The 27,818-nt window shown below is 41.5% G+C and overlaps 1 protein-coding gene across 1 annotated transcript in view; it reads right to left on the minus strand.

Moving 5' to 3' along the window:
* Positions 1-11,634: 11,634 nt before the first annotated feature.
* zdhhc9 (zDHHC palmitoyltransferase 9) overlaps positions 11,635-27,818 on the minus strand; it is a 50,269-nt gene continuing 34,085 nt past the window's right edge. The window contains exons 3-9 of the mRNA XM_014211823.3: positions 26,678-26,836; positions 23,893-24,030; positions 21,824-21,872; positions 21,282-21,384; positions 16,657-16,760; positions 16,174-16,261; positions 11,635-15,653 (exon numbers count right to left, since the gene is read on the minus strand). Of these exons, the coding sequence (XP_014067298.1) occupies positions 15,450-15,653; positions 16,174-16,261; positions 16,657-16,760; positions 21,282-21,384; positions 21,824-21,872; positions 23,893-24,030; positions 26,678-26,836 (845 nt within the window). The 3' untranslated portion in view covers positions 11,635-15,449. The remainder of the gene's footprint in view (positions 15,654-16,173; positions 16,262-16,656; positions 16,761-21,281; positions 21,385-21,823; positions 21,873-23,892; positions 24,031-26,677; positions 26,837-27,818) is intronic.

Consider the following 27,818-nt stretch of genomic DNA (forward strand, 5'->3'; position numbering starts at 1 on the left):
TACCCAAGAGGAAATGCCGGTGTTACAGAGGGAAGGGGGTCCTGGTAAAATTAAGGCGAAGGGAAAACCAACCACCACTTCCCCTCCACCAATGTACACGATAAGATAGATGACCTCCGATTGCAAATTTGCTACCAACGGGAATCTCGAAACTGCAATATTCTTCAATTTTCTGAAACATGGCTTCGGACAAGATGCTATCCAACTTCACTGGGCAGACAAGGACAATGGAGTCGGGAGGGGGGGGGGAGGTTTTGCCTCGACATCAACACCAACCTCTAGCTCAGTTGGTAGAGCATGGTGTTTGCAACGCCAGGGTTGTGGGTTCGATTCCCACGGGGGGCCAGCACAGAAAAAAAAGAAATGTATGAAATGTATGCATTCACTACTGTAAGTCGCTCTGGATAAGAGCGTCTGCTAAATGACAAAAATCTAAAAAAAAAAAAAATGTGTGCTAACCCCAGTGCGGTGGAAGTGTCAACCCACTGTTCACCTGTCTTGGAATACCTGATGGTCAAATTACGTCCCGAGGGAGTTTTCAGCTATTATCGTGACTGCTGTATACATTCCACCTCAGCATAAGAAAGATAACAAGCTGGCTCTTAATGAAGTCTAAAAGGCTATAAACAAGCAAGAAAATCTACATTCAGAGGCACCTTTTGTGATTGCGGGCGATTTTAATTCTGCGTCACTAAGACACGTGATGCCTAACTTCCATCAAAATGTCTCCAATGCCACTAGGGGCGATAAAGTCCCAGACCACTGATATTCTACCAACAAGCAACCATACAAGGCCCTCCCTCGTCTGCCATTTGGCAAATCAGATCATGACTCCGTACTCCTGCTTCCTGTTTACGAGCAGAAACTCAAACAGGAAGTACCCATGACTCGCTCCCTTGAGAAATGGTCACCAGAATCAGATTATCCTACAGGACTGCTTTGCTAGCGCGGTTTGGAATATGTTTTGAGACTCCGCCGATAACTTTGATGAGCTAACCACCTCTGTCACCGGTGTCATGAATTGACTTTAACATTATTCTGAAGACTTATTTATCTAATTACCTAAATATGTCTAATTGTTACCCGATTAAATGAATCATTAACTCATTAGGATCTGGGAAACCACGAGAGTGGTTCTTTAAAGCGTTACCATCTCCCGAATTAAACACTAAAAGGTCTTTACCTATCACATCTATAAACAGTCAACGTATTAATCATAACCTCGTATCATATCATCATTCTGAACAGTCGTAACCTTGCATCTGCAAAAACCTGAGCCTTACTTATGATTCAGTACTACACAAATTGGTTTAATAATTTATTTACTAGCTAATTAAAATGGTAACACAGGCTAAACATACACACTTAATATGTTAAAAACAGGTCCCTAGCGGACTGACAACAATATGGCTAATTGTTACAAAAGACATGGAGAGAGAGGGACAGAGACACTTAACGTTGGTACATTTACAAACTACTCTAACTTACAGTACTCCTATACTTTGCACACAAACCGTCGCCCGCTTGGCGTAAGAAATCATGAATGCATTTACGTGAAATGCCTTGGTTCGCTGTGTATCTCCCGGAACCATGCCACCTTGGAAAGGGGGTTGGGCCTTTTTTTGCGGCACGCTTGTAAGGCTCTCATTATCCACAAGGGTTCCAACAAGTCTTCTCCGGTATCCAGTGACTTGTCCTGAACAGAACTACATTTTACATTTTAGTCATTTAGCAGACGCTCTTATCCAGAGCGACTTACAGTTGTGAATGCAGACATTTCATACATTTTTTTCCCTCGTACTGGTCCCCCGTGGGAATCGAACCCACAACCCTGACGTTGCAAACACCACGCTCTACCAACTGAGCCACACAGAGTTTATTCTCCTTCCATTCACTCCGGAATATGCTTCTTTGAAGATGGGCTAGCCAGCCCAGTTGTAGTCACCAATGCTCTGGATAACATAAAAACAGCCTAACCAGCTCTGCTAGGGTGAGTAAAATTCTCAGAGTGAGCTGTTCTCTCATTTGTGTCTGGAAGTAGCTAGCCAACGTTAGCCAGTTAGTGTGTGTGCTTGACTGCTGTTGTTAGGTCAGAATGCTCGGATCAACCCTAGTCCTCGGCCAGAGTGTCCAGTGTGCGCTCTTAACGCTCCGAGAGCGAAACGCTCTGAATTTACAAATGCTTTGAGTTTACGAACGTCCAGAGTGCACTCTGAGCACTTTCTGGCACTCCAGATTAAATTTACGAACACACCTGTAGTATTAACCAGCCTTAACACCCTGACTACACCACTCACATCAGGTGCGCGTGCATTGCAAAATAAATGTAGAAATCTATATTATTCAATTATTGCACCCACACTGCTCGCGCACGTCAATGTGTCTGTGTTGCCAAGGGCTAAATTAGAAGTCAGTTTTATTTGTGACGCAGATCACGCTGCAAGTCCTGCCTCTCCCATCTCCTCATTGGTTTATAGAAGCAGATACCCACGTGCCATCTCCTCATTGGTTATACCCACGTGGGTGATTGAAAGACGAACGGTTTTGTCGGTCGTCGTGGTAATACTATGAATGCTTAGATGCCAATCACAATATAAGTTCAAAGAAGAAAAAGCCTGGAAGGAGGAGAGATGACTAGAAACAATTCAGTTGACCACTTTATGTGTGGATTAATTGTCGGAATAGAGGACCTTGTGCATTTCAGGTAAAATAACAAATCAATGTTTATATCCGAGGACAAATTAGCTAGCAATAGCAAACTAGCTAAATAGGACAAGTTAGCTAGCAAGTGCAAGCTAGCTAGCTAAATTGCCATAAATGTTTAACCTGTTGGGACTAGGGGGCAATATTTTCACGGCCGGATAAAAAACGTACCCGATTTAAACTGGTTACTACTCTTGTCCAGAAACGAGAATATGCATATAATTAGTAGATTTGGATAGAAAACACTCTAAAGTTTCCAAAACTGTTTGAATGGTGTCTGTGAGTATAACAGAACTCATATGGCAGGCCAAAACCTGAAAAGATTCCATGCAGGAAGTGCCCTGTCTGACAATTTGTTGTCCTTCTGTTGCATCTCTATCGACCTTACAGCATCTGTGCTGTTACGTGACACTTTCTAAGGCTTCCATTGGCTCTCTAAAGCGTTCAGAAAGTGGAATGACGTGTCTCCTGTCTCTGGGCAAAGTATAGCAGCAGAGTTTGTAAGTGGCCTGCCTGGGGACAGTGAAGCTGAGATGCGCGTTCACGAGACTTCTCCATTTTCTTCTTTCAGTCTATGAATGAATACAACGTTGTCCGGTTGGAATATTATGGCTATTTTACGAGAAAAATAGCATACAAATTTATTTTAAACAGCGTTTGACATGCTTCTAAGTACGGTAATGGAATATTTCGATTTTTTTTTGTCACGAAATGCACTCGCGCGTTACCCTTCGGATAGTGACCTGAACGCACAAACAAAACGGAGGTATTTGGATATAACTATGGATTATTTGGAACCAAAACAACATTTGTTGTTGAAGTAGATGTCCTGGGAGTGCATTCTGACGAAGAACAGCAAAGGTAATCCAATTTTTCTAATAGTAATTCTGAGTTTAGGTGACCCCGAAGTTGGCGGATGTCAAAATACCTAGCCGTGATGGCCGAGCTATGTACTCAGAATATTGCAAAATGTGCTTTCGCCGAAAAGCTATTTTAAAATCGGACATAGCGATTGCATAAAGGAGTTCTGTATCTATAATTCTTAAAAATAATTGTTATGTATTTTGTGAACGTTTATCGTGAGTAATTTAGTAAATTCACCGGAAGTTTGCGGTGGGTATGCTAGTTCTGAACATCACATGCTAATGAAAAAAGTTGTTTTTTGATATAAATATGAACTTGATTGAAAAAAACATGCATGTATTGTATAACATAATGTCCTAGGAGTGTCATCTGATGAAGATCATCAAAGGTTAGTGCTGCATTTAGCTGTGGTTTTGCTTTGTGTGACATACAGTGGGGAGAACAAGTATTTGATACACTGCCGAATTATGCAGGTTTTCCTACTTACAAAGCATGTAGAGGTCTGTAATTTTTATCATAGGTACACTTCAACTGTGAGAGATGGAATCTAAAACAAAAATCCAGAAAATCACATTGTATGATTTTTAAGTAATTAATTTGCATTTTATTGCATGACATAAGTATTTGATACATCAGAAAAGCAGAACTTAATATTTGGTACAGAAACCTTTGTTTGCAATTACAGAGATCATACGTTTCCTGTAGTTCTTGACCAGGTTTGCACACACTGCAGCAGGGATTTTGGCCCACTCCTCCATACAGACCTTCTCCAGATCCTTCGGGTTTCATGGGCTGTCGCTGGGCAATACGGACTTTCAGCTCCCTCTAAAGATTTTCTATTGGGTTCAGGTCTGGAGACTGGCTAGGCCACTCCAGGACCTTGAGATGCTTCTTACGGAGCCACTCCTTAGTTGCTCTGGCTGTGTGTTTTGGGTCGTTGTCATGCTGGAAGACCCAGCCACGACCCATCTTCAATGCTCTTACTGAGGGAAGGAGGTTGTTGGCCAAGATCTCGCGATACATGGCCCCATCCATCCTCCCCTCAATACGGTGCAGTCGTCCTGTCCCCTTTGCAGAAAAGCATTCACAAAGAATGATGTTTCCACTTCCATGCTTTACGGTTGGGATGGTGTTCTTGGGGTTGTACTCATCCTTCTTCTTCCTCCAAACACGGCGAGTGGAGTTTAGACCAAAAAGCTCTATTTTTGTCTCATCAGACCACATGACCTTCTCCCATTCCTCCTCTGGATCATCCAGATGTTCATTGGCAAACTTGAGACGGGCCTGGATATGGGCTGGCTTGAGCAGGGGGACCTTGCGTGCGCTGCAGGATTTGAATCCATGATGGCGTAGTGTGTTACTAATGGTTTTCTTTGAGACTGTGGTCCCAGCTCTCTTCAGGTCATTGACCAGGTCCTGCCGTGTAGTTCTGGGCTGATCCCTCACCTTCCTCATGATCATTGATGCCCCACGAGGTAAGATCTTGCATGGAGCCCCAGACCGAGGGTGATTGACCGTCATCTTGAACTTCTTCCATTTTCTAATAATTGCACCAACAGTTGTTGCCTTCTCACCAAGCTGCTTGCCTATTGTCCTGTAGCCCATCCCAGCCTTGTGCAGGTCTACAATTTTATCCCTGATGTCCTAACACAGCTCTCTGGTCTTGGCCATTGTGGAGAGGTTGGAGTCTGTTTGACTGAGTGTGTGGACAGGTGTCTTTTATACAGGTAACGAGTTCAAAACAGGTGCAGTTAATACAGGTAATGAGCGGCGAACAGGAGGGCTTCTTAACCTGTTGGGGGTAGGGGGCAGTATTGACACGGCCGGATAAAAAACGTACCCGATTTAATCTGGTTACTACTCCTGCCCAGTAACTAGAATATGCATATAATTATTGGCTTTGGATAGAAAACACCCTGAAGTTTCTAAAACTGTTTGAATGGTGTCTGTGAGTATAACAGAACTCATATGGCAGGCAAAAACCTGAGAGGATTCTATATGGGAAGTGGCCTGTCTGACAAGTTGTTGTTCATCTGGGCTCTTTTTATTGAAGACTGAGGATCTTTGCTCTAACGTGACACTTCCTACGGCTCCCATAGGCTCTCAGAGCCCGGGGAAAAAGCTGAACGATATCGAGACAGCCTCTGGCTGAAACACATTATCGCTTTTGGCAAGTGGCCGATCAGAGTACTATGGGCTTAGGCGCGTGCCCGAGTCGACCACATGCTTTATTTTCTTTCGTCTGTTTACCTAAATGCAGATTCCCGGTCGGAATATTATCGCTTTTTTACGAGAAAAATGGCATAAAAATGGATTTTAAACAGCGGTTGACATGCTTCGAAGTACGGTAATGGAATATTTAGAATTTTTTTGTCACGAAATGCGCCATGCTCGTAACCCTTATTTACCCTTTCGGATAGTGTCTTGAACGCACGAACAAAACGCCGCTATTTGGATATAAGTATGGATTATTTGGGACCAAACCAACATTTGTTATTGAAGTAGAAGTCCTGGGAGTGCATTCTGACGAAGAACACCAAAGGTAATAACATTTTTCTTATAGTAAATCTGACTTTGGTGAGTGCTAAACTTGCTGGGTGTCTAAATAGCTAGCCCTGTGATGCCGGGCTATCTACTGAGAATATTGCAAAATGTGCTTTCGCCGAAAAGCTATTTTAAAATCGGACATATCGAGTGCATAGAGGAGTTCTGTATCTATAATTCTTAAAATAATTGTTATGCTTTTTGTGAACGTTTATCGTGAGTAATTTAGTAAATTCACCGGAAGTTTGCGGGGGGTATGCTAGTTCTGAACGTCACATGCTAATGTAAAAAGCTGTTTTTTTATATAAATATGAACTTGATTGAACAAAACATGCATGTATTGTATAACATAATGTCCTAGGTGTGTCATCTGATGAAGATCATCAAAGATTAGTGCTGCATTTAGCTGTCTTCTGGGTTTTTGTGACATTATATGCTAGCTTGAAAAATGGGTGTCTGATTATTTCTGGCTGGGTACTCTGCTGACATAATCTAATGTTTTGCTTTCGTTGTAAAGCCTTTTTTAAAATCGGACAGTGTGGTTAGATTAACGAGAGTCTTGTCTTTAAAATGGTGCAAAATAGTCATATGTTTGAGAAATTGAAGTAATAGCATTTCTAAGGTATTTGAATAACGCGCCACAGGATTCCACTGGCTGTTACGTAGGTGGGACGATTTCGTCCCGCCGGCCCTAGAGAAGTTAAAGAAAAACTAACAGGTCGGTGAAAGCCGGAATACTTACTGGTTGGTAGGTGATCAAATACTTATGTCATGCAATAAAATGCAAATTAATTACTTAAAAATCATACAATGTGGTTTTCTGGATTTTTGTTTTAGATTCCGTCTCTCACAGTTGAAGTGTACCTATGATAAAAATTACAGACCTCTACATGCTTTGTAAGTAGGAAAACCTGCAAAATCGGCAGTGTATCAAATACTTGTTCTCCCGACTGTATATGCTTGCTTTGAAAATGGCTGTGTGATTATTTTTGGCAGGGTACTCTCCTGACATAATCTAATGTTTTGCTTTCGCTGTAAAGCCTTTTTGAAATCGGACAATGTGGTTAGATTAACGAGAGTCTTGTCTTTAAAATGGTGTAAAATAGTCATATGTTTGAGAAATTGAAGTTATAGCATTTTTGAGATATTTCTATTTCGCGCCACGCGATTCCACTGGCTGTTGACTAGGGTGGGACGCTAACGTCCCACTGGCCCAGAGAGGTTAAAGAGATGGGTGGGGCTAAGGCTTTAGAGGGTGTGAACAATGCTGAATGGGTGTAGACAAAGAAGAGCTCTCCAGTGGGTGTACCAAAACATTCAAAGGCCATTTTCTTAAAAGTGAGGTTACAAGTGTATCAACTTTCAAAGCAGAATGACTTTCCCATTGTACCTCAACTGTAGTGTATGAAATACAGTTTTCTAGCTCTGAGTCTCTACTTTTGTCCAATGTAAAAAAACACAGTTACATACGTTGCTACATAAGACCAATTTGAGCCGGTCAGTCACATATACAACTGGTGTAAAAAGTATTACGAGAAATTAATAGTGTAATGGGTTACTAGATTTGATAAAGTAACAATGTATGAATGTATAATGGGTTACTTGAGTTTAACTTGCTAGGTAGAGACTTAGTATGGACAGAACACGCCATCTATTAGGGGACTGATCTACAGTGCCAGCCCAATTATAGTGAAAGTTGATCCTAGAAAGAGACTCTAGTCTCGAGAGCAAATTTAAAAAAGGCTGCTCCCTCCAAAGTTTCTCTTCCCCTCTGAAATGGCAGTATTTTATTAAAATTCTGCGCATTACATTACATAAATAATAGACATGTAATAAGTGTGAAGCAGAAAGTGAATATCCTACAGAAATAATTATATAGAGTAACATTGTTAGGGTAGACTAAAATTACATGTTTATCAACGATTCTGTATCCCTTTGAAATGCTTTCTGAGACTGGTGCCTTGGAGTTAGTATGAAGGTAACTGAATCCGGCTGGTAAAGGAGCCCCAAATAAAGTAAGGCCATTTAGTTTGTTTTTACCTGTTATTGAATATTTGTTAGTGGTGTTGATACTGATTTATTGTGTGGGGTCTTTTTATTTTTTGTTTTAGTGGGTTTTTCACAGGTTAGAAAGGATGCACCTTAAAGGGCACACAAATGAACTTTTCTGAAGTATCTATTGTCAGAGTTTTGGTTGCACACATGTCAATTCTCTTGATAAGAAATGTACTGAAAAACCCAATGTAAACCTGATACACAAAATGTTTGAAATATCGTTAAATAATGTGAGGTACAGGGAAAGAAACACTCACTTAAATGGGGATGAATGACCTCTGTTCTGACTTTCTTGTGAGGCCTGATCACCATCACTAGAAAGACTAGAGACATTGGGTGAGATTTAATGGGTTATGTAAACACCAATAATTAGGAAGAAGTTTATAATTTATCATCAACAGTCCTGTGTTGATGATTAAGAGAGAGAGAGCGCTGACCCTGAATGAGGGACACTTGTCTCGTCTACTTTACCATTACCTTATGGGAGACAGTTAAGATCGAGTCATCAAGGGTTGTAATTCTAATTTATTTGTTATTTTGATTTAACAGGCAGTGTTGTTTTTTTTGGGACGCATGAATCACGATGTGAGTCATGTGTCTAAAGGGGGAATTACCAATCCCCTGGCGCCCTTTGCTAAATATGCAAATTGATTTTCTTTCCATGCCTCCCTGTAAAAGGAAAAAGGTATGTTGTTAATGATTGACAGTTACTCCAAATTGATTGAAGTTTTCCCCACCTCGAGTGATATATGAAGAAGTGTATTGCTGTTGTTTTGTTTTTGTCTTGCTTCAATACAAATCTCATCAGATTGGGTTTGCTGGATGGTCGGGATTTCTCCCTAAGGATTAGCCCTCTGACTCCCCAACCCTGTAACTCTGTGGTGAGATCGCCAAGATGATAGGGGAGTAAGCCAATTTGGGGGGGAAAAAATGGTTTCAACTGTGTTATTCTCTTTGACATTTGTCTTAGACATTTGTATTAAGAATATTGGTAGTAGTACTAATTTGTCATACAGTGAATAATTTCTCATAAATAATGCATGGATTTCCTGAATGAGAAATGCCCTAAACTAAACTGTTGTTCTGAGCCGTCCTCTCTCTCGAGGTTATGGCGAAGGTGACCACAGATGGTATCTAGATGCATGGAAGGGATAATTTGACTGAGAACAGTGTAAACCTCACCCCCTCTAACCGGCTGAAGTAATGGCGACAATGGCGTTCACTATGGTCCTTCTTCACTTCTACCGTGAGACCTGAATCAGAGCCAGCAACCTGTACACAGCATCCAGTCGAAGCTATCAACTGCCTTTTCTCTCATGCCTTTTCTCTCAGGAGTGCGACATGGGTCCATGTGGAGTGAGCATGGAGAGAGATCCCGTCCAAACTTCTCTCATGCTGCTGGTGTACTGGTAGGAAAATGGAAAATACATAATGGACTGTAAAACACAGCTGTGGCTCAGGTGAGAGAAATCGGGACATTATCAAGGGCCATCCACCTTGAACATGTGCCATTGGGAGGACGAACTGAAACGCCAGAAGAATGAATGCTGGGAGGGAGGAGGGTGGTCAACCATGCCCGTAATTAATTTAGGCTTATCCAAAATTGTTCATTTGGGGTATCAGGTTAATTGTGGAGGTCTGCACACTGCGAAATGTATATTACTTTAAACTAGAACTACATTGAGATACCAATCTTGCATTAATATGCCACTTGCGACAAAAGCTCCAGCTGAAATGTCATTGCCAGAATCCATAAATGAAATTGTGTAATGAAGCATATATGTAACTGTATGAAGTGAAGGTCTAAAGCCATGGTTTTACAAGAAGGATTGTACAACCCAGAATGGTTTGAAATAATGAAGTGTCTGGTTTTGTGTTGATTTCCCTTACTTTAATAAGCGTACAGAACCTTTTGATAGAAGCTATAATCTAATGTTTAACTTAAAATGTAATGATAATTATTACAGATTGAGTGATACATTTTATTTTTTTATGTTTGTGCTTTTCTAATAACCAATTTCTGTGTTCATGCAAGTGACTGATTGCAGATACCGATGGTGTGGATTCGTTCAATTTGGCAGTACGCCCATACCCTTGTTTTGAGAACGAAATATCTGTTTCAAGGGCTCAGCTTAGGGAGAAGAAGCCTTGTGCGGTATTGGTCTGTCATATGCATGAACTAGTATCGGTCGGTCACATGAATGAAGCAAACGTTAATGATGAATAAGCTAAATCATACAAATAATAACTTGTCTGCAGAATATAAGAGAACTAAAGGGACTGCCCCGGTAGAGCTTCTGACAGACGTTCAATGGTGCATCAAGTTTCTTGGAACCTCTCCAGTTAACTGTTAATAAAAAATGTATCATTTAAGATTGACTTTGAGTGTCCCATATGTAGAATTTCCACGACAGAACGTTCAAAACAATATTGTGACGAAACATGCAACCCATGAATAGGAGGACGGGCTCATTGTAATGGCTGGAATGGAATAAATGGAAGTATCAAACAAACATAGAAACCACTTTTGGCTCCGTTCCATCTATTCCATTCCAACCATTACAATGAGCCCATCCTGCTATAAATCCCCCCACCAGTCTCCACTGATGTATAGCCTACTTCACTGTGGAAAAGGGGCCACAATACATGTCATGTTATGATTTTCAGTTTGCTTCCTTCCATGACTGGTTTTTTCATTCTTCTCCAAGGATCATAAGGAAAAATCTAAAACAATTGCTATGTGTATTTACAATCCCCTTCTCCAAAAGGATCGCTCATTCACCTAGCGCTTATCAATTTATAAATTACAGTGCATGGATATTCTATCAGAAAATATAAAGTAGAAGCTTTTTCCACTTGGAACCGTAAGGTTCACTCGACCTTGGGCTCTATTCAATCTGCAAAGCTGCTTACAGATTCCACCATAGAAATGTAAAGGTCATTTCCGATTGAGCCGACATATGCAGTATTTACCGTGAATGCAGTCTCTGCTAAAGCAGGTACATTGCCATTAAATTTCAGCCCCTTATTCCTGGTTTCCTCACGCATAAAGGTGGTGGAATTATTAGGGAATTAAGTCCAGGTCAGAATATATCGTAGCTGTAGCCATACCTCTGCTACACCTTCATTTCTTAGATATCCACTCCAAACAAATGGCGGGTGAATAGTAACTGAGATAGGGACCAGAGGGTCAATCTTGCTGATGTCCTTGTCAAAGAATGTCTATTTATAGCCCTGGTTACACCTTGCATTAACATGTGGTTTTCATGATCTGATCAAGATGATCCAATTACTATCTGTTCAAGGTTCTGGGTCTACTCATGGTTGTTAAATGTCTCTTATCCCTCCACTGTGTCTGTATTGTGACCAGATTTCCTGGTCCCTCCATGTATGCAAATTATTTGACAGATATTATTTGGCAGTCAGCAGTCAAAATCCTTTCCATGCAATAATTCAGAGACAAGATGATTAATAACAATGACAATATCATTCAATTACCAGACATGTCAATCAATCATGTAAAAAGAAGTGAGAAATATCATGAAATATACATAATCACAATGTTATTACTAAACAAAGTGAACATAAATAGTATTCCATCAGTGGTATTGTATCTACTGTATACTGTATTATGTACGGTGTTATGTAGATCAGAGCATTCAGATCGGAGACCCTCGTCACGCACTTTTCACATTATAAATCAAAATCATACATCCAAACATTGAGAGAAAAAAAGTCCAAACTTCCCAAGTCATTGTATAGACTATTACTATATGCCCATAGCGATAACATTAATAGTACAAGGGTCCAATTCGTTCAATTATCTTTCAACCAGCTTAAACTTTAACATGAACATTCCCTTTTTCATTTGTTAATCACAAATCACCAATACGGTCACACTTTCCATTGACAGCAATGCAGCTGCACAGTTATCTACTGAGAGAGAATTTTTACAACTGGCTAGAACAGAATACTATTCAGGGGGAAAAAAACAAATCAACTTAAATTGATAGGTCTACCCTCAAACCAATCCTAACAACTGCTCCGAAAGACAAAAATAGATTAAAAAAGAAAATGAATACATTTCCTGAAAGGCCTTCTCAATACACACACATAAATTCAGGAAATACTGTACACCACTATTTGATTAAAACATCCATTTGTTGTCCATTTCACAAGGCGGCTTACATTCTCAGCAGCTCCGGGGTAAAACTTCCCCTAGGTACAGCTCTATAGTAGGATTGACTTCCCCTCCCCCAATCCTAACCTTAAAGGGATACTTTTGGGATTTTGTCAATGAAGACCTTTATCTACTTCCCTAGAGTCAGAAGAACTCATGGATAGCATTTGTGTGTCTCTGCGTGCAGTTTGAAGGAAGTTGCTAACTCTAGTTAGCATTGCTTAGCGAAACTACCTCCAACTTCATTCATACTGAACGCAGAGACCATTGGTGGGGAAAATTCTAAACCGACCCTGACCCAGACCAGCGTCTAGGGGCAACAGCACAAGTGTCCTTCCAGAATCTGTAGACTACGCAAGTGAATATGGATTTGGCTTTTATCTTTCCTTCCCTAAAATAATCCCTTCCATGACCTTCACTGGATTGTTTGATATTTTAAATCTGGAGTAGACTAAAGTGATAAAAACAGTGCAAGGGCCTAGATGGAAACAACTAGTAACTCCCCTACTCACATTTCCAATACAAATACACTTTTTCACTGGAAAGGAGAATCTTTGTGAAATGAAATCAACAAAAGTAGAAACACACCGCTTGGCCATAATACAGTAGCTCTGCAATCCTTTTCATTCATTAAATCTGATTATTTCAGTATCATTCTGTTCTGGTCATATATAAATAAGGCAATAGTAAACATGTTCCCCACGAATGATGCACTGCCCTCATTTGGGCCAATTGAGATCATGCGTGTGACTAAACACATTTTCACTTTGGGCCAATCAGTATGATTTAGTAAATACTGGATCTCTACGGCAAGATACATCATTCACCCAAGTTTCATCGAAATAGGGACAGTGCGGTCTGAGATATCGCGTGTGACTAACGTATGAATGAAAGGACGGAGACAGATCTACAGTCCCCTCTTCATCGTGGGGTACAATTATCTTGGGCATATGAAAAGGCTGAACGACACTGTCAACATTGTTATACTAATGTTTCTATACATCACAATTACTCTGCCTTGCATACAACACAAAGCGTAATACAAACTCTCTCCAACCAATATCAGTTTAACATATCACCCAACAGTCAAGCAAGCCAGTCTCACTGACTATCCCTTTGTGAATCCTGTCCCTTTGAGTTGTCTTGGGCTGAAGCACCTGAAGCACCACCTCTCACAAACCCCCATAATCCTCTGCTCCATTTGGTGTGAAATTAACAGAATGTGTAGAAAGGAGAAAGAGAGAGAAAGCAGCTTCAGTCTCTTGATTTTTCGGTTTGATAATGAGCCTGTCACGGATGGCTTTGGTCGTGACTCTGTTGCCTGGGGAACTGAATATCTTCCCCGGGAAAGATGGAGCGGAAGAAAGGAGGCGAAAGAGAGAGGCATGGAGGAGTGGAAACAATGAAAGCTTTCCTCATCAATGGATCATGACATGGAGCAAGGACACCAAGTTGACAGTGAAAGCTTTGACAGTGAAAGTTGCATGACTTGCAAGAAGCAGGACAGGCCTTCATACACAGGCAAATATCTAACACTGGACACATGCACTTTCCAAAAACAGAGACAATCTGGGTCTCTTCTCATCAGAAATAGATCCACATTTTTTTTTTTTTTTTTTTTTAAACACCTACATACGGTATGTACATTTAAACAATGGCTTTACTTCATCTTTTTTTGCAGTCTCATTGGTAACTATAAAAAGCGACGTTATTTCTCGTTGGACAGTCTGCATGTACGATTTGGAGTGCTGAGTCATGAACTGGAGTCTAAGGGTCTCTCTGTAGATAGACAACCTTATAGTTATAGTCGCATGTGATAGTGCAGCTTCTTGATAAGGCACTGTAACTAGTGTCTACTGTCAGCAACAATCAGGCCTTCTCTGTCACACACACACACACACACACACACGTTGGGTTTTCCAACATAAATTCAGAGGGTCAACTTTTTTTCCTTTTTTTTTTCTTGGATAATTTCTTTCATTTTACTTTCTGAATTGACTGAATTGAAATGCCCCCAACACTGACACACACGCCTACCCAGACACACTCTGGGACAGTGGCAAAGTGTCTATTTCTAACGCTAGATACAGGAAGTCTGAGCGTGCCCCTGCAAACGGTCCGCGGAAATGTGGATGTTCAACTATTCCAGAATATTTTACCTTTTGCTATAACAGTATAAAAAAGGAAGGACGGTAGCCGAGGCTGCACCTTCATCTCAACAAATCTAGTCAGAGATGTTAATTAGGATAGAACTAGATGCAGCAATATCAGTGGAAATCAGGTAGTGTAGTTTCACTTCCCGGAAGAGACAAAATGGTAGCTGAAATATTGCCTCCATCTCAACCATAAAGGATGGTGTTACCTTTCGCCACTATGTTTTACTGTTAAAACACACCCTAAACTAGTTGTCAGTCCTTATATTCTCATTATCCAAACTGCCAACTTTCCCATTAATTGCATAGGAGGCTGTTCGTGTGGTTCAGTAGAGAAGATGAGAACGGTCTAATAATGTGTATGTGTTAAGAGGATTTACAACACAAAAGCTAGTATGTTAGAACTGGCTTTTTCACATTTTAAAAGTCATCATCACAGCTACAAAACAAAAAAGACAGAAAAAGTAGAATTAACAAATCAGAGCGAGTCCACAGGCGCCTGGGTACGGTGCACATTTTAGGACACCCTCAGCCTCACACTACCCGGGGATATACAGTCATCTGCATCCAGTGATATCGCAGTTCTTCCCACAGTTTCACCATCCTCTGTGTTCTTCCACACAATGTTCAGGGGAACGAGAAAGGTGCTGAGCCACCAGCCCCCAATACCCAACCCCACCCTTCTGGAGTGTGAATGTCAATCAAGCAGTCCTGCAGTCACTGAGTTAGGGGGGAGGCAGGGTTTGGTGTGGGCACCAACTCTACATATCTGGTGGAATGAGCAGGGAGTCAGAGCCTTGCGGTCATTCCCCACTCATTACAGGCAGATAGATGCTTTTCACTCATACAGAGGTTGATTAAAGTGTCTCCTCACAGGTCCAGACAGAGCGTTTTATTGATAAACTGACTTTGGGCGGGGCAAGGAAGGAGTCTCCACCCCCACCGCGCAGCTAGAGCGCCTTCTCCTTGGCAATAATGATGGAGGCCTCCACGTCAGTTTCAGGTGAGGCCAGGGGCGGGACTTTGGCGGGAGTGGGCGGCTTCTCCTTGGGGGAGGGGCTTCTTTTCTCTGCGTGGGCGATGGCCGAGTCTGCGATGCTGGGCTTGGCGTCGTCAGGGGTGTGCTCGTTGGGGATGAGTGGAGCTGTAGTTTTCTACAGAGGGAACATGAAACAATAAGGATACTAATAGTAGCCAAAGACTAAACTATTGATAGCTGCCCTGTATTTGAATTCAGGGGATGTGAAAAGGCAAGACATTGCACCAGTAAAAATATACTGATAAAGTGAGGCATAAAATGGCTACAGACAAAGTGAGGTACAATACTGCAACAGTAGATGTCAACTGTAGACATCGCAATGTACAAAATGGCTATAGTAGGATAGACTAGACACCAGTACAAAATGGCATCTGTACAGACACAAATTGTCTACAGAACTGTGAGCTGCTGAGTACATTAATAGTATCTCTATAAAAAAAGGAAAACAGTTTCTGCTCTACAGTACATTGTTCACCCCGTTCACTTTCTTTGCTCTCCTCCCTCTATGTAATTGATTTAGGCTATATTTTATGCATGTTCACTATACTAATGCTTTGTGTCTGGCAAGCTGAAACCATTTTAGTGCCAAAGAGTAAATTTGTGTGTGTGCATGCGTTCGTGCGTGCGTGGCTTACTGTGGTCTGTAGCACTGGATTGCTCTGGGTGGCAGTGGATGCGGGAACAGGCAAATCATCCTGCGTCAGTCCTCTTCTGTCCAAGACACTGCCAAGGGGAGACAGACAGTCAGTCATCAACAACACCCTATTCACCACCGAACAGAAAGGAGAGAGCGAGAGAATGAGAGAAAGACAAAGGAGTGAGGTAGGGGGAGGAGGATAAAAGGGAGGCTACAGTATGAGAGAGGAATAATATTAGAGACTAAGCGAACAAGAAAGTAGTGAGAGTGAGACGAGGGAGGGTCGGAAAGGGCAGGAGGACCAGAGGGTGGCTATAGAGAAGAAGAATAGTAGAGGGAAGTTAGCAAGAGGAAGATAAAGATAGAAAGAGACCATGAGGAGAGAGGGTAAAACAATGAAAACCACAGCAGCAGAGTATTTTCTACACTAGTTAATCGTATGAGCACAGATAAGGCCGCTAGTGCGCCTACTGTACAGTACCTGGGGTATGCAGGCCCACATAACACTTCACAGCAGTTCTTGACGATGTTCTTGTGGCTGTAGGGGTTCTGCAGCCGGTTCTTTCCCGACCATGAGCCTTTGATCTGTAAAAAAACAATTACAGCCACCCGTAAAAAAAATAAAAAATTCATAAAGTATTCACGCCCCTTGACTTTTTCTTCTGTTACAAATTGGAATTAAAACCCATTTTATTTATTTTTACGATCTACACAAAATACTCTACTGTGAAAGTGGAAGAAAAATGCTAACATGTTTGAAAGATTAATGAAAAATAAAACACTAATATATCTTGATTAGATAAGTACTGAAACCCCTGAGTCAAAACATGTTAGAATCACCTTTGGCAGAGATTACAGCTGAGAGTCTTTCTGGGTAAATTTCTATGAGCTTGCACTCCTGGATTGTACAATATTTGCCCATTATTATTTTTAAACTCTTCAAGCTCTGTCAAGTTGATTGTTGCTAATTACTAGACTGCCATTTTTAAGTCTAGCCATAGATTTTCAAGACAATTTAAGTCAAAACTGTAACAAGGCCACTTTGGAACATCTAGTGTATATTTGGCCTTGTGTTTAAGGTTATTGTCCTGCTGAAAGGTGAATGCCTCCCAGTGTCTGTTGGAAAGCAGACTGAACCAGGTTTTCCTCTAGGATTTTGCTTGTGCTTGGCACCATTGCATTTTTTTTTTTTTATCTTGAAAAATTCAACAGTCCTTAAACAATTACAAGCATACCAATAACATGATGCAGCCACCACTATGCTTGAAAATATAGAGTGGCACTCAGTAATGTGTTGTGTAGGATTTTCCCCAAACATAATGCTTTCTATTCAGGACAAAAAGTGAATTGCTTTGCCAAATGCTTTGCAGTAATACTTTAGTGCCTTATTGCAAACATGATGCATGTTTTGGAATATTTTTATACAAACGTCCTTCTTTTCACTCGTCATTTGTCTCCTATCACAGACATTAAACTCTGTTCTAAAATCCCTGAGAATACTTTCTGAAGGCACTGTAGCAAGGAATACATTTCTTGTGCCATCTCTTCCACACAGGGTAAATTCCATTTCAATTCGGTGAACTGAAATCCAAGTCCATTCATTTCTTTTCAATTAGGAAAATTGTAATTTCAGTTCTGTAATTGACTGAATTGGAATGGAATAGACCCCAACCCTACTTCTGCTAAACGCAAACAACGCCCTTACAGACAGATCTCAGACACTGCCTGTCTGGTTACCATTTAAAAAAAATAGGGAATATTCAGTATTGCCTCCCCCTACTAAAATAATTTCCCTTTAGTTATACCTTATTCAAACGTACGGTTCCATTTTTAGATTGTAATCCCACAGGGTTACACTTGACCTACAAAAAATATTTGGTGAGGGATTTTATAAATTCCTGATCAAAGTATAAGATAGGTATGTTAATATGCATGTATACAGGGCATATTGTCATTAAAATGACCAAATTCTTTAACACAATTCTGTGTTGACGGGTAGTGATACTAGGATATATTTCTCCAAAATGGAAATAATTCTTCACACAAAGAGTTATCAATGCATGAAGTATCCAGCTGGTAGGGTTGCAAACCTACCCAAAATGTACCAAAGTTAGCGGAATCGTTGGTAATTAACAGGTAATCCACAGTAATTTAGGTAATTTCGACTTGGGAAAAAAAAGAGAGAAAAAAACACTAAATACATACAAAAGTATGTGGACACCCCTTCAAATTAGTGGATTCGGCAATTTCAGCCATACCCGTTTCTGACAGTTTTATGAAATCGAGCACACAGCCATGCAATCTCCATAGACAAACATTGGCAGTGGAATGGTCTTACTGAAGAGCTCAGTGACTTTCAACATGGCAACTTCATAGGATGCCACCTTTCCAACAAGTCAGTTCGACAAATTTCTGCCCTGCTAGAGCTGCCCCAGTCAACTGTAAGTGCGGTTATTGTGAAGTGGAAACGTCTAGGAGCAACAACGGGTCAGCCACGAAATGGTAGGCCACACAAACTCACAGAACGGGACCCCCCCCCCCCCCCCCCCGAGTGCTGAATCGCATAAAAATAGTCTATCCTCGGTTGCAACACTTACTACTGAGTTTCAAACTGCAACATCAGCACAATAACTTTGTCGGGAGGTTCATGAAATGGGTTTCCATGGCCAAGCAGCTGCACACAAGCCTAAGATCAAGTCCCCACAGCAATTTTCCAACATCTAGTGGAAAGCCTTCCTAGAAAGTGGAGGCTGTGTCCACATACTTTTGGTCATGTAGTGCACATATTGTCCAGGAGTTTCTAATGGACAGACCATATGGTTCAAGAGAAAATTGATTAATGACAAAAAGCATCTAATCAACAATGGCATTAATTCCAATGAACTCTCCAACTCTTCTGGCTATTGACTTTTTTCACAACTGCATCCAGATTGGCACCAAAACATTTACAACATGACCTATTGACATAGTAAAATAAATGTGTGTAAAAAATATATAAAGAATATTTCATGCTGAAAACCTCATATTAGACATCAATAGTATTTACTATGGTTATGGTTTATAGTTAGGATGATGTTTTACAGCTTTGTTATATTTTTATTTTGAAGTAATCTTATTTTATATATTTTACAGGTGATAAGGAAACACAGGGGGCCAGAGATAATTACAGACTGCTGTGATAACCTGAAGTACCCAAAAAGGCCACTAGATGTCATTGATAAAATTCCCCCAAAAACTACAAGTTACCAAAATTCTGGTTGTTTACTGGTAAACTTAGGTTTCCAGTAATATACCCTCCCTTTGAAACCCTACCTGCTGGTGAATGTAATGTAAACATAAATCCTTAAGGGTGTTCAGAAATATAATGGACACGTCCTTTCAGGAGGTTAGACCTCAGATATTTACTGAATGTACAAAAACATACAAATACCTCAATAACTAATGTGTCAAAAAAGGAGGAAATTAAATTTTTCTACCTTTGTGTACATATTCAGGATACATCAACGAACGCATCGCATATCCATCATGATGCATTTCTGTACAGTACAAATCAGGACCTATTCGTTTACAGTCATTCTGTTATCAGGTGTGAATTCACTTCACTTACCAAAATAGATTTTTTTCAAACTCAAGGTGTCATATCATAGCTTTTACATCTCATTATTTTTGCGGACATCTTTGAATCTTAATTCAGAATAGATATTTAACTGAGTTTTTGGAAAAAACTTGGTCACAAATGGAGGGCATTTTTTTTTTACCATCATTCTGTTACAGAAATGTACATCTGCACAGTTGTTCAAGTAAATGTGTTTTTGTACAATTGTCATTGGAAATGGTTGAAAGTAGTCCTTGTGCATAGAGTTGTATGGTTTGTTCAACTTTTGTCATTATGTTACCATGGAATTGCCCTCACTATTCAATATGCTTTTGTAAACTTGATGATTTATTGTTTATGTAATACCAATGGATTTGAGTGTCTAAGACTGCTATTTAGTTATTAATCAAACTTGAAATTAGAATTAAATCACTTCTGCATTAGCCATATTTAGGCAGTAAAGCTTCCCCCCCCCCCCATGGTCATTAAAATCACACTGGTCTTGGGTACTGTATAAAAACCTACGACTAGTACAGGTAGACTTCCCTCACAGTCTTGCATTCATCCGAATAAGAAGTCTGTGTCTGCATTTGAAAACAAAGACACTGAGTAAATATTGCCATGGTGTATTTGATTGAATTCTAGCCCCCCCCCCCCCCCCCACAAGGGTGTGCGGTTGCCAAGGTGACAGCTGACTGGAGAACTTTGGAGTGTTTATCACCACCCACCCTGAGTGCATATTTATCTTTCCAACCATGCCATGTTAGCACTCCACTTTCAGGACTTAAAACAGAACCCTGGAGTGAAGCAGCTAACAACTGACACAGGGTCAGGTCTAATTGCATTATGGTTACGGTTAGGATTAGCGTTAATCTGATCCCAGATCTGTGGTAATGTAAACACTTTAACTCGAGTACCGACTGTGTATGCCAATGTTCCAGCACGCACGCCTGTACTTAGACAACATCAGTTTGGCGTAGAGGAAAGGTGGGACATCCGGCTTTCTTACATCACTGCCTTATCCGCTTGTTGCCCCGGCGTAAACATCCCCCGGACACAAAATAGTATCTAGAATATTTGGAATAAGTGCATTTCGCAAGTGGCTAGTTTGCGTCAACCTTGAATAAAACGACTGCAAAGGTTTGGCCTGCAAACTCTGGTTTCAAATTGCAACGTTCTGTCATATCTGCCTACAGGCTACGGTAAGACTTCTTCATAAGCACAATTCCTGTCTGCATTTTAAGCCCCGCCTACCCTATCTCATGATTTGTTGGGAGAGTCGTCTGTCTGTGAAGGACCCTTCCTGGATTTATTTGTCCCTTTTCGAAGTTACCAAGAGAATCCCTCATGATTTCTGAGACTACCAGCTGTGTCAATAATCTACAACGTCCTTCCTTCCTTATCTCCATAATCACCCGTGCTGGATAAAAGAGGAGAGGCAGACAGTTTAAACTTTTGAGACACAGCTCCTGTAATAGGAGTAGTGAATGGTAGAGAACAGATATACTCACATCCTCATTGGTGGTCTGGTTGAGGGAGATAAGATAAGAATGGAAACCTGTCAGTCCCACTACTGACCACAAGGTGAAGAAGCACACCAACACTTCCAGCACAGTGGGATGGGGTTAAAGAAACAGGACAGATACAGTAAGAGTACTACAGTAAGAGTACTACAAGCTCTAACACGGAACCCAAACCGGCTGCGCACGTGCGCCATCGTGCATACATTTATTTTGTCCCCCTACACCAAAACGCGATCACGACACGCAGGTTAAAATATCAAAACAAACTCTGAACCAATTACATTAATTTGGGGACAGGTCGAAAAGCATTAAACATGTATGGCAATTAAGCTAGTTAGCTTGCACTTGCTAGCTAATTTGTCCTGGGATATAAACATTGAGTTGTTATTTTACCTGAAATCTGTCTATCTTATTATTATTATGAATGTTTGACTCTTTTACGTTTAAAAAGTAAACTACTACGGTGGCCCTAATAGTCAATAAACAGATGGTATTGTGAACTGTAGATTTATGTGGAACTGAAAGGATATGTCCCAGGTGTGTCTTGTAGTGTCTTCACAAACCCAGAGTCCACCGAGCCTGTAGAGAGAAGCACATAGTTAAAGAATATTCTGTGGAGCACATACAGTGCATTCGGAAAGTATTCAAACCCCTTGACTTTTTCCACTCACACAAATCCCCCATAATGACAAAATCAAAAAAAAGTATTTAGGCATTTTACTCAGTACTTTGTTGAAGCACCTTTGGCAGCGATTACAGCCTCAAGTCTTTTGGGTCTACAAGCTTGGCACACCTGTATTTGGGGAGTTTCTCCCATTCTTCTCTTCAGATCCTCTCAAGCTCTGTCAGGTTGGATGGGGAGCGTCGCTGCACAGCTATTTTCAGGTCTCTCCAGAGATGTTCGATCAGGCTCAAGTCCGGGCTCTGGCAGGGCCACTCAAAGACATTCAGGGATTTGTTTCAAAGCTACTCCTACGTTGTCTTGGATGAGTGCTTAAGGCCGTTGTCCTGTTGGAAGGTAAACCTTCTCCCCAGTCTGAGGTCTTGAGTGCTCTGGAGCAGGATTTCATCAAGGATCTCTATGTACTTTACTCCCTTCATCTTTGCCTCGATCCTGACTAGTCTCCCAGTACCTTCCACTGAAAAACATCCACACAGCATGATGCTGCCACCACCATGCTGCACCGTAGGGATGGTGCCAGGTTTCCTCCTGACATGACGCTTGGTAGTCAGGCCAAATAGCTCAATCTTGGTTTCATCAGACCAGAGCATCTTGTTTCTCATGGTATGAGAATCTTTAGGTGCCTTTATGCAAACTCCAAGCAGGCTTTTCTGTGATTTTACTGAGGAGTGGCTTCCGTCTGGCCACCGTACCACAAAGGCCTAATTGGTGGAAACCTGCAGAGATCGTTGTGCTTCTGGAAGGTTCTCCCATCTCCACAAATGAACTCCGGAGCTCTGTCAGAATGACCATCGATTCTTGCTCACCTCCCTGACCAAGGCCCTTCTCCCCAGATTGCTCAGTTTCGCCAGGTGGCCAGCTCTAGGAAGAGTCTTGGTGGTTCCAATTTTCTTCCATTTAAGAATGGAGGCCACTGCATTCTTGGGGACCTTCAATGCTGCAGAAATGTTTTGGTACACTTCCCCAGATCTGTCCTCTGACATGCACTGTCAACTGTGGGACCTTATATAGACAGGTGTGTGCCTTTCCAAATCATGTCCAATCAATTGAATTTACCACAGTTGGACTCCAAATCAAGTTGTAGAAACATCTCAAGGAAGACCAATGGAAACAGGATGGACCGGAGCTCAATTTCAAGTCTCATAGCAAAGTGTCAATACTTATGTACTTTTATAAATTAGCAAAAATGCCTAAAAACCTGTTTTTGCTTTGTCATTATGGGGTATTGAGTGTATATTGCTGAGGATTTATTTTTATTTAATTCATTTTAGAATATCATAAAATGTGAAAAAGTCAAAGGGTCTGAATACTTTCCAAAGGCACGGTATACGAGCGTGCACACACACACACACTCCTAACAAGCTCCAAGATGTACACTTACATGTTCCACTCACTCACTCACTCACTCGACCATTAAAAAAATTAACTATTCATTAAAATTAGGAATGACATTGAAAGTCCGCTGGCTGTGGCTTGAATTAAGATCACAAGCCTGGAGCCAATGATCCTGAATGTAAATGCTCTCTGCTTTTCCCTGCCATCTCGCTGTCTGTAAAGTCCCACATACAGGAACAGATCAAAGGGAAGTGTGTGTGTGAGTGGGTCATTCAGGCAGTTACTGTTGCATGTCACTTCACGCTCCAGTCAAGCCTCAGCTGAACTAGGTCTCTTTTTCATCACATTTAGTCCACATCCGTCACTGACCCTTCCAGATCGACTACATTCTCTCAACTGTCAAGAGTGACGGTTTCCCGCACACCTGTGAATGTCCTATCGCCCAATCTGTAAACGCAGTCCTTAAAGTACTGTCATGGTCTGAAACTGACCTGAATCTACATTTGCTTTTGTTATTATATTCTGCTCTGGTCTTGACTGACACATAAGGTTGCGAAACGATGAAGGAACAACCGTACTCACGCATCACCACATGTACGATGGCGAAGGTGAAGATGTAGATGGTAAGCAGGGACAGGGACAGAGTGAACAGGTAGAAGTAGCGGTAGTTCCTCTTGCCCACACAGTTGCCCACCCAGGGGCAGTGATGGTCAAAACGATCTGTAGAAAAGAGGAGCGGGAGGAGGTCAAAGATGGAGAGGAGAGGGAGGAGGCTTTGTGGCCACGGGATCAAATGCACATTTCAACGCAGACAAAAACAAACTAAGTTCAATTTAATTTGGAGATGTAAATGAGTGCGTTGGATAGACCCTTCCCCAAAGTTCTGCTGGTTAAAGGCTGAACAAAAATTTAAAAAAAACAAAACAATTTCGCTAGGTAGTCATTGAAAACTAATTCTGACAATAACAACCAAGTTCAACAAAGGTAATGTAGCTATCAATGTCCTCTGCTACAATACGTCACAATCCCTCAAAGACAAGCACACAGTTTTGACAGGAAATAAGAGCCATTTCCCTATAGTTCCTTTTTCTCTGATCTAAATATAGTGACCACTGTTTCTTCATTACACTAGGACCAGAGCGAAGCTATCCAGGGTCAGACAGCTTTACAGAGGAAAAACATCTTGCTTTACACTTTTCTCCCTGTGGCAGACAACACGTACACATTAAAATATACACTGCTCAAAAAAATAAAGGGAACACAATGTAACTCCAAGTCAATCACACTTCTGTGAAATCAAACTGTCCACTTAGTAAGCAACACTGTGACAATAAATTGCACATGCTGTTGCGCAAATGGTGTACAGGTGGAAATTATAGGCAATTAGCAAGACACCCCCAATAAAGGAGTGGGTCTGTAGGTGGGGACCACAGACCACTTCTCAGTTCCTATGCTTCCTGGCTGATGTTTTGGTCACTTTTGAATGCTGGCGGTGCTTTCACTCTAGTGGTAGCATGAGACGGAGTCTACAAACCACACAAGTGGCTCAGGTAGCGCAGCTCATCCAGGATGGCACATCAATGCGAGCTGTGGCAAGAAGGTTTGCTGTGTCTGTCAGCGTAGTGTCCAGAGCATGGAGGCGCTACCAGGAGACAGGCCAGAACATCAGGAGACGTGGAGGAGGCCAACAACCCAGCAGCAGGACCGCTACCTCTGCCTTTGTGCAAGGAGGAGCACTGCCAGAGCCCTGAAAAATAACCTCCAGCGGGCCAAAAAATGTGCATGTGTCTGCTCAAACGGTCAGAAACAGACTCCATGAGGGTGGTATGAGGGCCTGACGTCCACAGGGGGGGGGGGGGGGGGGTTGTGCTTACAGCCCAACACCGTGCAGGACGTTTGGCATTTGCCAGAGAACACCAAGATTGGCAAATTCGCCACTGGCGCCCTGTGCTCTTCACAGATGAAAGCAGGTTCACACTGAGCACATGTGACAGACGTGACAGAGTCTGGAGACGCCGTGGAGAACGTTCTGCTGCCTGCAACATCCTCCAGCATGACCGGTTTGGTGGTGGGTCAGTCATGGTGTGGGACATTACATCAAAGTTGGATCAGCCTGTAGTGTGGTTTTCTACTTTAATTTTCAGTGTGACTCCAAATCCAGACCTCCATGGGTTGATAAATTGGATTTCCATTGATTATTTTTGTGTGATTCTGTTGTCAGCACATTCAACTATGTAAAGAAAAAAGTATTTAATAAGATTATTTCATTCATTCAGAACAAGGATGTGTTATTTTAGTGTTCCCTTTATTTTTTTGAGCAGTGTATATGATGACAGCATGCAGGTGGGGCACTTCTGCATTGAAGCATATCTGGAATGAGGAAACACCATAAATATGATCTGTTGATGTACTGTATATAGAAAGGAGCCCAGTGTGTATAATCAACTACTAAATATTGTATGGCACACCGCACCACACACACAAGACAGGTTCATGAAAAACGCCTTCCTTCCAGCTATTAACCACACCCACTAGTTTTACTCAAATATGTGAAAAATCTATGTTTTTATTCACTACAATACTGCAACAGACCTGATTGCATTGAAGAAAGGTGATGTCTTTTGTTTTGTCCAACTCCTGTGCAAAGACAGATGACCATTAAACCCACAGCCTTTATTGATTCATTGATCATATTGAGCCCTTACTGCAGAGTGGAGGGGCCTGAGCCCCACCTTTCCCATAAGGAGGCTGGCGGGCTGTCCCAGGCTGCTGTGTCATGCTGGTTGTGTGTGACACAGACAGCAGCAGGTGCACTGGCCCCACACAGATTGGGTGGGGTGGGGGGGAAATCGTACACAATAACTGATGTTTAAAGGCCAAATGCATGGTTCAATCATGACTAGCCAAAATACTGTTATTCTGCAAACGCTTGACATGTTCATGTACACACATGAAAAACTATCCTCAAGCAACATTCCAAAGAGTGCTTTGTAGAAAACTGGGGAGAATGAATACAATACGCCAGCATTCCAAATCCCCACTGGAAACCCATTCAGCTATAGAATGTCCATCTCCGGATATAGAACTCATCAATAGAACTTTAGATTAAAACTATTTCCAATAAAATGTTCTAAAACACTGACAAATAAATGTAGGTAAGGTCAAGGCTTGAGCAAACGAATAAAAACTTGCATCAGCAGAATGTGGTCCTTCACACGCTGATAAAAAAAGCTAGTTCTCACACAATACCCAGTCTCTGAATGAATTGAAATGTACGTGTAAAACGTGTATGTTATTTTCAGACCGAGTCTCTTTCATGATAAGAACAAGATTAATTGACTGAAGGGAGAAGAGTGCTCGCTCTTACCCACACAGTTGTCACAGATACTGCAGTGTGAGGCGCGAGGCGGTCGGAAGATCTTGCAGGTGTAGCAATACTTCAGTTTGACGATCTGCCCGTTGATCTGGACGTTGCGGATCCGAGGTGGAGGCCGCTGCCCCGCCGGGACGTTCCCATTAGCCGCCTCTGAGACAACAAAAAGGTGGCCATTTTGGATTATACTCAGTTAACAATGGAGTCATATCTATTCATGTTCATACTGTGTAGTGCAAGTTTCACATACAGGTTAAGCCTAAATTGCCTTTGAACCAAGAATAATGATAATTTGGCTTCAGACATGTCTTAATCATGGATGATGATCCGCATTTAACAAGTTAGGAGTCACAGATCGACCACAGGCAAATTACATTAAGTCAACTAAATATACCAGATTTTAAACAGTTGACCCAGAGTGCCTCTACCACACACATAGTCATATAGTAGAGCATCAATTCTATTGCATTGCCTGTTGCTAGCTCCATCGCCACACTTCAAAGTATTGAATTCAAAGCTGGTGGAAATCGAGGTTCCAATTGGGTTGAATATCTACACAGTGGCGGTTAAAAATGAAGGGCTTTGGAAGCACACATACATGTGAATCGTTGAACCTTGAGAATGTCAGTGAATAACACAAAAAATCCACTTCTTCCTTTAAATTTACAGTGTTAAATAACACTTTTTTTGTGAACAAATGTTTCATTGTGGGGTTATGACGTTGGTAGCAACATGTGAAATAGCTGTGGGAATCTGTTGCAATGCTCTCTATATGGGCTGGCTGGCTAGCTAAGTAGCTAGCTACACACAATAACACCAAAGACAATATCCGCATGTAACGTGGCTGGTTAACTGTAAAATCGCCTAACCAAACTGCACTATCAACTTAGGAGTCTACAATCTCACCATGTTCAACCTGAATATCGATGTGCCTCAGAGTGGAGTCGAACATGCTCAACGGCATTACTTATATACTTTTGAGGAGATGGGTGATTGATCACCATGGTGATTGCCTACGGAGCTGTGAAGGGAACGGCACCTCCATACCTTCAGGCTCTGATCAGGCCCTACACCCAAACAAGGGCACTGCGTTCATCCACCTCTGGCCTGCTGGCCTCCCTACCTCTGAGGAAGC

Source organism: Salmo salar, chromosome 09, assembly GCF_965601325.2.
Source record: "Salmo salar chromosome 09, fSalSal1, whole genome shotgun sequence".
NCBI lineage: Eukaryota > Metazoa > Chordata > Actinopteri > Salmoniformes > Salmonidae > Salmo > Salmo salar.